We start from the raw sequence: 13,832 nt of genomic DNA, 5'->3' as shown, positions 1-13,832 counted from the left end.
ACTTCCGTTGTGTGAAGTGAAGCCTTCAGTGGAATGAGGGCTGGACTTCAGAGTCTATTCCAAACTACAAAACTCAAACTTCACTGTCATTCACTTATTCAGTAGGTAATTACTACTGACCTAGTTTCTTAGAAAATGAATTAACAGACCTATCGGTAAAGATGAAATTAAAATGCATTCCAAATGAACTAAAAGTCCTTCAAAGTATTAAGAATGACCAATAAATTGCGAAAAAAAAAAAAATAAAATTGACTTATCAGTTCAAAAACATAAAAAAAATGCAATATAAGAAATTATTTTTTACGTTGATATTAACATAGGAAGGATTTGTATATTAATGGACATGGTCCTAGTGTGAAAAATAAGAGGATGACTTTTCATCAACATTCGTCCCCTACTTATATTCCATGATCACAGATTACTACTTACTTACTTACTGGCTTTTAAGGAACCCAGAGGTTCATTGCTGCCCTTACGTAAGCTCGCCATTGGTCCCTATCCTGAGCAAGATTAATCCAGTCTCTACCATCATATCCCACCTCCCTCAAATCCATTTTAATATTACCTTCCCACCTACGTCTCGGCCTCCCCAAAGGTCTTTTTCCCTCTGGCCTCCCAACTAACACTCTATATGTATTTCTGGATTCGTCCATACGTGCTATATGTCCTGCCCATCTCAAACGTCTGGATTTAATGTTCCTAATTATGTCAGGTGAAGAATACAATGCGTGCAGTTCTGCGTTGTGTAACTTTCTCCATTCTCCTGTAACTTCATCCCTCTTAGCCCCAAATATTTTCCTAAGAACCTTATTCTCAAACACCCTTAATCTCTGTTCCTCTCTCAAAGTGAGAGTCCAAGTTTCACAACCATACAGAACAACCGGTAATATAACTGTTTTATAAATTCTAACTTTCAAATTTTTTGACAGAAGACTAGATGACGAAAGCTTCTCAACCGAATTATTTGAATTTTTCCACCTCATCGAAAGATAAATCTCCAATTTTTATAGTTCCATTTCGTACAATATTCGATCACAGATTACTGCAGCACTAAAGTCCTCAGCATACGACAGGCAAACACCACCCTCTCGCTGGCCCTCTACAGCCTACAGGCAGAAGTTATCAACACAGACATTATTTAAACATCACCCTCTCGCTGACTCTATACAAGCAAAGGGAATCAACTCGGACGTTAGGTAAACATAGGTAGAAATCAAATCTGGAATCCACTCGGACGTCATTCATGAGGATTTGGGGATCAATCCGGACGCGGTCCTCAGAGAGAGGGGAGGCACCACAGCCCCGGACCCGTGCACGTCTTGTCTCTACGAGCCTGCTCTCTCAGATGAGTCCACAATTCCGCTCTCGGTTCCAAGTTTGCGCGCATTATAGAATTTGATAGGAAAGTTTTTTTTTATTGCTTATTTAACGACGCTGTATCAACTACGAGATTATTTACTGTCGATGGAATTGATGATGGCGAGATAGTATTCGGCAAAATGAGGTAGAGGATTCGCCATAGATTAACTGACATTCACTTTACGGTTGGGAAAAATCTCTGTAAAAACCCAATCAGGTAATCAGCCCAAGCGGGAATCGAACCCACTCCCGAGCGCACTCCGAATCGGCTGGTAAGCGTCTCAGCCGTCTGAGCTACGTCGGTGGCGATATGAAGTTCAAGGAATAATATAAAACACTTGTTTTATTTGGTTATTTAACGACGCCGTATCAACTACTAGGTTATTTAGTGCTGATGGAATTGGTGATAGCGAGGTGGTATTTGGCGAAATGAGCTCGAGGATTCCCCACAGATTACCTGACATTCGTCTTACGGTTGGGGAAAATCTCGGACAAAACCAACCAACTAATCAGCCCAAGCTGGAATGGAACAGAGAATAGAAGAGAGCAATGGAAAACTAAAAAAATACCGAAAGTCTTCGTAAATATTTAAAAGTAAATACGAAACTGGTTAAACAAGTATATGCAGTATTACAACTTATTTTTATCACTAATGAATGAATGTAAGTTCTTGTTTGCTATAATTTTATGATAATCTGTAGCCTAAGCTTCTTCCGACCATGAAACTGAACAGAAGGTGATCAGTGAAGGGTGGGGAGGGGATGGATAAGGCGTGGTTTCCCTACTTGCATCCCTGTCCCTCACTTAATCCCAAATTTCGATAATCCGAACAGGTCCCTGTCCCGATTGGTTCGAACATTTCACTTGTTATTTTGCGAGCCATTTGATTTATATTTCATGTATTAAATTATTCAATTTAAAAACTATAGGGCTATAAATCAATAAATGTCAAGTACAGCATCACCAGGTTGTTTTAATATTCCCGCTGTTCACGTCTCAGTTCCTTGAGCGGCAGCGACGAGGCAATGATTCTCAGATTTAAAATATTATTTTGTTCTTCTATGTTAGGGTGGTTGCTATGACAATGACACGCACTTCCACAATCTTCAAGAAACGGGTGTTGCTGTGACGAACACGTATTTGGTCTTCAGCCCAGCCAATGCGCTTTCTATAATGGGTGACACGGAGATTTACGACTACTTGTCTGTCCAGCAACATGGCCCGTCCTAAAGAAAATTCTTTCCTAAAATTTCTGCTTCGTCAATTCTTCTTCCTATATAGGTCCTATTATGTTTTATGATTTTAATTTTTGTGCTGATATCTTCATTCCTTTCATTTTTTATTCTTCTGGCCACAATTTTACTGTTGCTCATAGGAAAATTCCATTAAAAATTAATACTATGAAAGCAATGGAAAGAAAGTTTGATATTCTGAACACAGCCTTTTTAGTGGAAGTTGAGAATGGATTTTTGCCTTTCCTCAGTCTGTTTTTTGTCGTGTTTTGTGTCGGTAGGCATATGTCGAGCTATTCAGTTGTGATAGGCCTAATTTTTAAAATATAATTTATTTTACTTATCACTTTAATAGGTGAAGATATTAAGTGCATTTCAGTTTTTAATTAATTTCTAATAAGTGTGTTAGGACCTACCCTATAAGTTTTTGTATTGTTATGTTGCAATGTGAAAATGAATCCCTTCAGTGACACAGTGTGTACATTAATTCAAACCTCGTTTAATCGTGTGAGCAGTATAGGAGATATCTATTGTTTCTAGACAGAACTCAACCAATTTTAGACATAAACTGTAAAAAAGGTAAACTCACAAGCTGGTAAATCATACGAACTTAATTTTAAAACTTCATGGTACTGCAAGCATCAGTGAGTGGTTGTGTGGGAGCCACTACATTGAAATACTATTTTGTTAGTCATGCCTACTACTTGGAGTTAAAAAAAAATGTGTGGAATGAAACTGGATTCAGTGATTTTCTAAAATAATGTTAGTCGTGCTCTACAAAAACATGAAAATTCGGCGGAACATTTTTTTAAAGCGCGTGCTGCAGTTCAAAAATTTACAGAAAAATATGAACACTATTGGGAATAACCTGAAAAAAAAGCTAGGCTATTGTTAGTGCAATATATTGAAAATGTTAGTTTAAACAGACATGTTATGCGGTCAGTCATCGACACTGCTTTGTATTTAAGCAAGCAGGAATTATCATTTCGGGGCCATGACGAAAGCACTTCTTCGCTTAATGTGGAAATTTCAGATGGCGTACTGCGCTATGCTAGAATTTTGAACGTAGCAAAAAGTAGAAGTGAATTCTCAGGGAGAAAGTACAGACTGCGGCTACAGTGGAAAAAGTGATGTAGAACATGATCGTAATTACAAGATATTGTTCTTTGAGATCATTGACAACATCACCATGCAGATCGATAAAAGATTTGGGGATTTAGAAAAACTTCGTTTCGTCAGCCTTGCTGATACTTCCAAATTTGACAATTACCTATAGTAGAAATTTCCCACATGATCCGCTTTTTTCACTATAAGCTAGCTATTTCAACATATTAAAAAAGACGCAGGTTCCAAAAAGTGAACTTGAGTTTTATACCAGAACAGTGAATATAGGAATATACCAGTTAAGAAAGTGCTAGACTTCTTCGTGACACAAAGATGTATTTGGAGAAGTGTATAAGTTATATTCCCTCATTTCAATACTACCGTCTTACTAGCGTACCGGTCGAGAGGAGCTTCTCGTGTTTAAAACGAATAAAAACAAAACAAAGAAACTCAATGTCACAGTAGAGACTGTCAGCGTTAGGGAATATTTCGCTCCAAAAAGATATGTTGGACAAGATGATGGAATCACAGCCCCTCCATGAGAACGTTATTGGCAGGTTCGCAGCCCTGAAGGAATGGAGAATCAACTTAGTGTACAAGATAGGTAAGCAATAAGCATATGAAGAGTCCACTGCAAGAATGATGGATGTTACTTTCTTTTCGAAAATGAAACAAGACTGTCAATGCATAGCTTAAGACATACAGAATATACATAGAGAGTTATATGGCATTAAAATTGATAGTCATTGTCCAGTAATGATCGGAAAATCACAGTTAAGCTTTGAGCGCTAAGCATTTCAAACTTTCAATTGTTTCTCCTGAAGAATGTATTCCAAATGACATCCATCATTCTTGCAGTGGACTCTCCATATCTTAATTTATATGTACCGGTAAGTGCATTGATAACTGGCAGAAATAAATGCAATGAAATCACTTTCACGATTGAATATCATGGGAATTTATGGGAGGGAATTACTTTAGTTACATAGAGTTCCGATTATCAATACAACTAGCCTACATGGGCTTTGAAAACTTTGCAACAATTTTGTGCTTCACCTACTTTTTCAGGTACGAGCCGCTACTGCTGTATACACCCCATAATAATAATTAAGCTTTGTAATTCAGCTACCTATAAACTGGAATGAGGTTGTCTGATACAAAGTATATGTGACGTCACAGAGCAGGTACAGGAGTTAAGTTTTGCAGCTTAACAAGTATTTGTACTGTATATCGCGAACTTGAAGCCACGGTTCCATTGGTTCACTTCGCGCTGTGTGATATCTTATTCAACCGAAATGAGAAGCCAGGTTTTATGATACTTGGTTTATTTTCAATCCTGTATAGCCGGTTCTGAAATGTACAATTCCCTTAGACTGAACTACGTGTCAGCTAGGTAATCAGTCAGGGTTTGAACCCAAGACTTGAGACGTGAAGCCTACTGGTCAGTTATTACAACTTCGACGACAGCTAAACGAAAGAGGGTGAGTGGCTGAAAACCCTCAGTTTTATTCAATTCTTCCAGGCTTGGGTCACGTGTCAATTCTGGTGTCAAACTTACATGGTCTGACAGAATAATGTTGCATATTGACAGTCATGGCCCTGTGATGGGGTGTCATCCTATACTGTATGAGTCCAGCTAGGGTGAACTGTGACTCGTACCCTTGTGAGGCGATAAGACGCACGACTTAAAGTCATGAGTTATTTTCTTAGCGATAAATCCCAGACTATATGTCTGGCCAGAATGATTCTTATTCGTGTATTATAATGATATTAATATTAAATTATTAGAACCCTAAGTTTTGGGCCTCTGGGGCTCGTAGCTTGACCACCGGGGTCGGGATACATAACTCAGGTATGTTGGTATACAAAATAGTTACGCATTCTCTCCTCTCTTCCTCTAGAACAGCGGTGACCAAAGTGGGTGTCGTGATTACATCTTGTAATCACAGACATTCAAACGGGTACGAGGAGTTTACTGTACATTGCTGTGTGTTTCATTCATGTACTGAAGGCAAGCAGTAGCAGTATCATGTCGCTCTACAAACTCTATCTCTACAAGCAGTAAGAGGTTGTATCGTAAAGAATGAAGAACTTTTTTCTTGTTCTTTCGGACAAAATGTAATATTATGTTTACTTTGCTCAACGGTTCAATTAGGAGTATATAGAAACATCAATTGCCACGCTTAATAATGTATTATTATTATTATTATTATTATTATTATTATTATTATTATTATTATTATTACTGACCACTAAGTATGTGTTTCAATAATTCTTCTGTACGTGCATGAATATTGATATTTTTAGATCTTCTCCCTAGAAGGGTAAAAATATTAGGTTTTATCTCAATTTTAATCTTCTTAATCTTTAGATGAGGGTAACAGTTACAACTCTAAAAATTTCCTACTAGGACATAAATGCACATATAACAGTTTTAAAGTTATGCTATTTAGTCTTTTTTTCAATTGGAAAGTGTTATATTTTACGTTGTAACAGTTTTCCATTCTCAACTGTTGCTAAAAGCAATGTTCCATTTTGACTTGTGACACTTTCGTACTGAAAATATCCATGCTTCGAGTTTAAATTTTGCACACCTTGCAGTACTTACAATAATGGTAGCATAATGCTGCCTGCATTGTTTAAAAACAATGTTGTTATTAATTTTGTCTTCACCATCGAAGTAGTATTGAAATATTAATCATCGTGCATGTTCTTACAGATCAGTATTTAATTCACTTTAATCCTTCATATTTTATATCCTTAAGAAAAATCAATGTTGTGTATATACTGCATATAAGAATGGTACAGAAACAGAGAAATTAAACCTGCAAGAAAGTTATAATCTTAATATATAAAATTGAATGTGGGTATGTATGTATGTATGTATGTATGTATGTATGTATGTATGTATGTATGTATGTATGTATGTATGTATGTATGTATGTATGTATGTATGTGTGTGTATGTTCTCTATACAAATCTACACGCTTTGACTGATATGTGCCAAAGTTTGCACATTTAACCTTCATAACCAGGAGAAGAACATAGGCTACATTAAAATTGTGTAAATGGAAGTTAAATTAATTAAATATATAAAAAATAAAAATAAATAGATCAAATATTCATGTATTATATTAAAATGCAAAATCTTCTACAGTCAATTGTTCTTTATTATTGTCTCTTGTATTCAACATAGACTTTCACGAGGCCTTGGAAATTTTTACACGAAATTAAATTACATTGTTGTTACACATCACGAAGGCTGAAACTAAATAATTCATCCAATAAGTATCTTTACGCAGTCCAGGACCGTATTATGAAATTCCTCAATGCAGTTTTGTAGATAGTGAGCAGACTGTTTTATCCAATTGAATTCTAGAATTCTTTCAAACTACAAGGATTGCTACCACATAATTTACTTAATATTGAATAGCCATAGTAGACCTACTATTGCGAAATATTGATTCACCAAAATTATGCACTAACAAGAATTTGTGTCAAAAACTCATGCGAAACATAATATGAGTGGCAATATTAACTGGAAAAGCGAAAGAAGATGATGTTTTTATCCCACGTATTGCTATTATAGCCATTCGATTTTAAGCAATTATTATAAGTTATAGTAATATTTGTGATAATATTACAATATTATAATATCGCAATAATAATATAGAGCCTATTTTACTGTAACTGTTAATCCGTCTCTTATTAATAAGTTATGGTCACTAATGACTTGGCCGTTAATAGAAAAATATGATTTTCTGTTGTGGTAGTGTTCTACATTGCCTTCTCCAGGAGAGTGAATTCTGATGAGTATAGTCTCCATTACTGCAAAACACCCTGAAATCCATGTATTTGATAGAATCCATCCGTTACAGATTGTAGTTTGGCCTTGAAGGAAATTAAATATATTGTGGGCAGAAAGGCTTAATAATGCATAATGCCATGGTACGATAAATGTTATCATCAATCACAATGTTAAATATCTTAAATATCCCTGTAGCATAAGGTCTTAAAGTTGTTAAAACTCTATTCATAGGTGAGATGGAATTATTTCGATTAGTCAGTTTCTTTGGATATTAGTGGCACTTTCTTTAATATTCGTCACTAGGGAGGAGAAAACATAAATAAATATGGTTCGTTTTGGTTTTATATAGTTCCCTTGCCGAGGTCTCCGATAAGTCTAACAAACAGTTTATTTAGATATAGACCAACATTTAAAACCTGGGCAACGCCGGGTAATTTAAGTTAGTAGAGATATAAAGGAAAGAAACATCAAGGGCTACAAAGACTAAAGATATTGAATCAGCAAAACAGGCTCCAAGCAAAGTTTTGTGCTACTCTGATCTTCAGGTAGTAGGCTACTTATTTCATCTTGTGGTGAGTGTTCATCTTTATACTATAAAAGAAAACTGTCCTGTTACAATCTCACAATATATGAATATGACCGGCTCTGTGGTGTAGGGGTCAGCATGCTGGTCTCTTACGCAGAGGGCCCGGGTTCGATTCCTGGTCGGGTTGAATTTCCTGGTTGAGGTTTTTCAGGGTTTTCCCTCAAACGTAAGCCAAATGCCAGGAAATTCGGGCCACAATGTCTTTGAAAATCACCGGCCTCATTCATCACCTAAATCGTATTCATAACAAATCAGTAATACATATACAGTCGCCATCTAGTTCACAACAATAGAACTAGTCTCAACAATAGTACACAGGCCTTCGGATTTCACCCAGAAGATTAACCCGTGATGTCACCAAAGATGTTAAAGCAAGTATAAATAACAGCGGGGGGGGGGGGATTTATATATATATATATATATATATATATATATATATATATATATATGAATGACATCACAGACAGCCAGGGCCATTGTTATTTTTGATATAAGAGCTTGGCCAAAAGAGGTTCAAATCAGATTGACACATGTCTCTATAAATTTCTTACTTCTTTGCCCAACACAGTAAAAAACCAGGTAATTTTATTTTTAGACAATTGTGGTGGACAAAACAAGAACAAATCCATTGCCTCATTGCTTTTGTACTGCGTAACTAACCTGAGTCATATAATGTCATAACTAGGGAAAGGAATTTCATGCACTTGCATATTTGTTCTCTATTGTTGTGTGAATATGCTGAAAGATTATCTACATGAATCACAAATTTCCGAATACAATGATATTACTTTTATTGTGCATAAAAGTGCATATTTTGCCTTTATTTATAAAACATCATATTTTAATATTTATGCAGGGAAACTGCATATTATGTATGTTTATTAGTCTTTCCCTCCTTTTTAAAAGTGTGTAACCTCGTAAACACGACTAATTTATGTTTATGAATTTTGAATGTAACGATGACGCCCTCATAGAGAGCCTCTCAAGTTAGCAATTGGTATTCCTTTACTGCAGTCTTTAGCAGATTTCGATAGAACAATGTCCAGTTTAACATCAGTTCTAGGAAATGTAGGAGATAAAGTGAACGAGAAAACAGCAAATATTCTTTCCAAAAACCCTGGTTATTATCAACTTAAAGAAATTCAAGATATTCTTGAAGGAAAAACACCCCAAAAACCAAGAAAATTTTCTATAGAACAGCTCCCAGCTTTTGTGCAAGCCCCTCTTACTTCTTGTGACGTAGAACGAAGTTTTTCACGCTACAAAGCTATACTGAGAGACAACAGGCGAAGAATGACAACAGAAAACATACGTCACTGCTTAGTTGTGAACTGTAACAGCATAAATGGAGCATTCAGCAGTGAGACAACCACTTCAAAATCCATAGACTAAACGTAAGTTACCTATACCGGTACCTTATTATTCTGTTAAAATAATCTCAGACTGATAATGCATATTTTGTAGCATATTTATCTATTTTTATGGCATAAATGCATACATATTCTTCATGTTTTCAGGGCATGAACTTCCTTTCCGTGGTCATAGCACAGAAATTTTTAATCAGGGCATACCCAGAATGAGATTGACTCTGTGCATTCTACTATTGAACGTGGGGGTGGGAAGAGTTCTTAAAGGAGGACCTATTATACTGCCAACGCAATAGGTACCAGTACTGAAATTTGTCAAGAGAAAAGTCAATATGTACAAAGTCAATGAACTAGATATACTGGTACCAGACATCTTAGAAAATAGAGCTACATTTGACTAACAAATAAACATATGCTTTTTCTCACTACAAGATACAATTTATTTATTATTATTGTTGTTGTAGTCATCCTGGTTGGTGTAATTTATTTCTTTTTATTGTTGTAATAATCCTGATACCAACCAGTCTCATTTTGTTTCTAAATCTATATTTGGCATATTTTTCCATTGTATTATCTGAACTTATTACATAGTCATATAAGGAAAAACCTGTTGCAAATAATAAAATATTATGTAATACAGTTATATCTGAGAAGAACACATTAAACAACCAGAGGACATAATACATCTACATATGCCGAACACGTAACTAACGCCAACCACACATACAATAACATAAATACAGACATGGAAATCCTACACATACAACCCAAAAACCAAAACCTCAACACACTAGAACAATATGAAATATACAGACACACTAAAACACACCCTAATCAAATTCTCAACACACAGATCAATTTCAGAACACACACACTATTTAACACAACTCTTCATCACATGAACGCACCCACACAACAGGCAGCGAAGTTGAGATAATGTCGAGATCTAGTAGGCTCTGAGGATGGTGTCAAGTAACACCGAAACAGCTGTAAGCCACACATGCTTACATAATTAACACTAGTAAAATCGTAATTTAATCAGTTATCAATAATATCTATTAAAAAGATATTGTAGACCTAGATGTGAAATACTTTTTGTGGAATGACCAATGAGTATTATAATTATTCTTATTAAATTTATAATATCAAATTCTGTATATTTTCAGAAACCTAATCTTGAACATCATACTTCATGTACCGGGACTTCTCATGAAATACCAGATAACAGTGACCGGATATTGACTTCTGATGAATATACTCAGGTATGACCAACATTTTGCAATGTGACTCAATTAAAGTTCTTAAAATGTTGGCTAATGTTGTATTAAGTTGTGTAATTAGAATATTAAAATTACCAACGTAATTCCAAATATGAAATAAAAATGTCATGAAAATGATGTTCTTTGCCATTATACAGAAAGGTATGTTAAATATTTGTCCATTGTAAAATTCTTGCAAATCCAGTTTTCTTCCATTGCAGTATTTTCTCTCTTTGCTGTAATCCTTCCCCGAGATGAATGATAAGAAAGATGATGGTTTGTTTTCAGCCTGCCCAAAAATATATATAGACTGCTAAAATTTCTCTCATTTCAATTCCTTAGGATTTGTAAGAGGCTTCTCAAAATACACGCACGCACGCACGCACGCACGCACACACACACACACACACACACACACACGTGTTCTGCCCAAAGGCAGGCCTTTCACTGCAAACCCAGCATTCTCAAATCTTTCCTATTCTCTGCCTTCTACTTAGTCTCTGCACATGATCCTTATACAGTGACACCTCATATATTATTAAACTGACCTTTGAAATGACCTTAAAATTCAAAATATATCAATCAAAGTAAATTCATTATTAATATTTGAGGAGAAAAATTCGCTCCGGTGTTGGGGATCGAACTCGGGTCCTTGGTTCTACGTACCAAGTTCTCTGACCACTCAGCTATGCTGAATTCAATCCACAGCACAGGATCGAATTCTCCTCCTTCAGTGTTTCCCTTTATGGCCTGACTCCAAGTTAGGCATATAAGTTGACGTGCTCTGACCACTGAGCTATGCCGAATTCAATCCACAGCACCGGATCGAATTCTCTTCCCTCAATGTTTCCCTTTATGGCCTGACTCCAAGTTAGGCATATACGTTGAAGTATAGACCCAATGTCAACTGCCATTATACTAGGACTGCTGAGTGACTTATATCGTCGTTGTTTCTACAATAGCTCCTATGTGCAAAATACACAATTTTTCAGTAGGGGGAAAAACGCATTTATTCATCATCGTAGATAGGGGGTTGTGAATTCTTACATTTTCGAAAGGAAGAAATATAATTACATATAGGAGATTTTATTACTTGCTGTATCACTAGAAAAAAACCTGAAAATCGATAAATATGTCACATAGGAGTTATTGCAGGAACAAAGACGACATGTAGCTACACACAGGATTGCCAGGTGATGAGTGATATTACGGTAACATGGTACTGAAGTTATCTTTTTCTACCAAAGATTATAATAAATTCTTACGCTACGAAATATGCAATTTGTATCAAAACTTTATTTTTCACTAAGTAAACTCAACCTTAAACCAACAATTCTCTTTAAACCTCAAAACCTTTGATTAAACCAGTTTCATAATGTTGAAAAATTAGACAAGCTAAATGTACAAAATTGTGTTTGTTTTTGAGCAACATTAAACTGACACTGAGAATTTATTTTAACAATAACAATAAAATTAAAATTCAGTCATTCAACATTATTCATCTCATATCTATATATAATCAGCTCATGATCTTTGTTATTCTATCAGAATAAATCACAATCTTAACTAATCATTACAGCACGCAGACTGACGATGTGGATTCGTTTCAGCCTAGCAAAATCTTTAAGTGCCACGGCCAATCTTCAAAGGGAAAGGAAAACATCTTTTAGAATTTAAATAATTTCACCAAAATCCCACAATATACACAAAAGAAAAACTCGGTGGGCTATAATTTAATTAGTTTTAGAGAAAAACCCAAGTACAGTGGCCAGTTTACCTTCACATCATAGGTTGAGATATAGGCCTATGGTTCCCAAACACGGACACCAAGCCTTTCCAGTCTGAGCTGATGGCTCCAGCTCTAGTCAACTACAGACTGACTCAGTCTGCACCATCGAACTGGCGGCCAAAGGGCCATCGACGCATGCGCGTAGAAAGAAGAAAACATATAAGAATTTACCACATCGAAAATCCTTTTCTGAATGCACATGCTCTAAAATTATAAATAAACAGCACTCATACATGTCATTACATCCTGCCGGATTACAAAGACAAATCATTCATACATATACCATTACAATATCAATATTTACAAAGCAGGGATGCTTGGATTGTTTTTTTTTTTTTTAATGGCAGGTCTGCAGTTCTTAGCTAATCATGTACAACAGATGGTGAGGGATAAAGATTTTTGTTTGTCATATAATTCAACGTTTTAGTAGTTACATGAAATTCTGTCCCAACCTTGTATGCATTGAAAGTAAATATGTCGGTTGCTACATTAACCATTGTACTGTATCGTTTGCTACCCATTGCTTGTACTCCCACTCCCCTTTGTGCTGCATATGTCTCGACATTGTGAATTTTTTCTCTTCATTCAATTGCACTTCGGAATTTTTTCAATTTAACTTGTCGACTATTGATTGTTTCTCAATTGGAATTGTAGCCTGGTTCGTTACGAATCATTTACACAATTGAGGAGCGTTTTTGCTAAACTCGATAGATGCAAAATTTTGCGAAAATGAGTTATATATCACAATCATATGGTGTTTAGCTTCTGTATCACCCATGCAGTTAGATTTTGCACAACTCGGTTCATACCGTGCGTAGAGGATGATTAGAAATATCTCCTTCCCACAACATAAACTGTGTATACAATAAAACTCGTTTTCTGAGAAAAGTAGTTTTGTGCATCGATTGAGTTTAGCAAAAATGCATCTCAATTGTAAATGTTCTATCGCTTTGCATTCTCGAGTTACACTGCCAAGGCTACTATGGGACCTGCCAATTCGTGCCTAAACTTCCCCTTTACCGCAGTGAAGATAGATAATGTCACTCACTCCAACTCAATGATATGTTGGATACATTTATCCTTCTGTCGGTCTCCATTTACTTTATTGGAATGTGTCGTGTAGTTTAGAAATTATATGCACGACAAAACTGGCCTGAAAATGTATCGACCAAATTTCTATATTACCTAGTGTTGAACAGAACTCATACACGTTAAAAGAAATAAGAATTGCTTTACTATAAATTTTCTGGCTTAAACATATAGGAGATCTGAAAGTAGGCTCTATTAATATCCTTCCAACCTGTTACTGACCAAAAGAAACACAGGGA

General features: G+C 35.7%; 1 protein-coding gene across 8 annotated transcripts in view; it reads left to right on the top strand.

Moving 5' to 3' along the window:
* Positions 1-2,191: 2,191 nt before the first annotated feature.
* Positions 2,192-13,832, top strand: part of LOC138710155 (CD2 antigen cytoplasmic tail-binding protein 2 homolog) — a 122,089-nt gene continuing 110,448 nt past the window's right edge. For 3 of the 8 annotated variants that reach the window (XR_011335117.1, XM_069840787.1, XM_069840785.1), the window contains exons 1-3: positions 8,612-9,483; positions 9,607-9,752; positions 10,623-10,718. Coding sequence is in view for 2 of the 8 variants with exons in the window: in XM_069840784.1 (XP_069696885.1) it covers positions 4,200-4,299 (100 nt within the window). In the remaining 6 variants the exon portion in view is untranslated. Of the gene's footprint in view, positions 4,300-8,611; positions 9,484-9,606; positions 9,753-10,622; positions 10,719-13,832 lie in introns of those variants that run through there. The other 5 variants (XR_011335114.1, XM_069840784.1, XM_069840786.1 and 2 more) reach the window with 3 other exon arrangements.

The sequence above is a fragment of the Periplaneta americana genome, chromosome 12 (genome assembly GCF_040183065.1).
Source record: "Periplaneta americana isolate PAMFEO1 chromosome 12, P.americana_PAMFEO1_priV1, whole genome shotgun sequence".
Taxonomy (NCBI): Eukaryota; Metazoa; Arthropoda; class Insecta; order Blattodea; family Blattidae; genus Periplaneta; species Periplaneta americana.
This window is presented reverse-complemented; position numbering and strand designations above follow the sequence as displayed.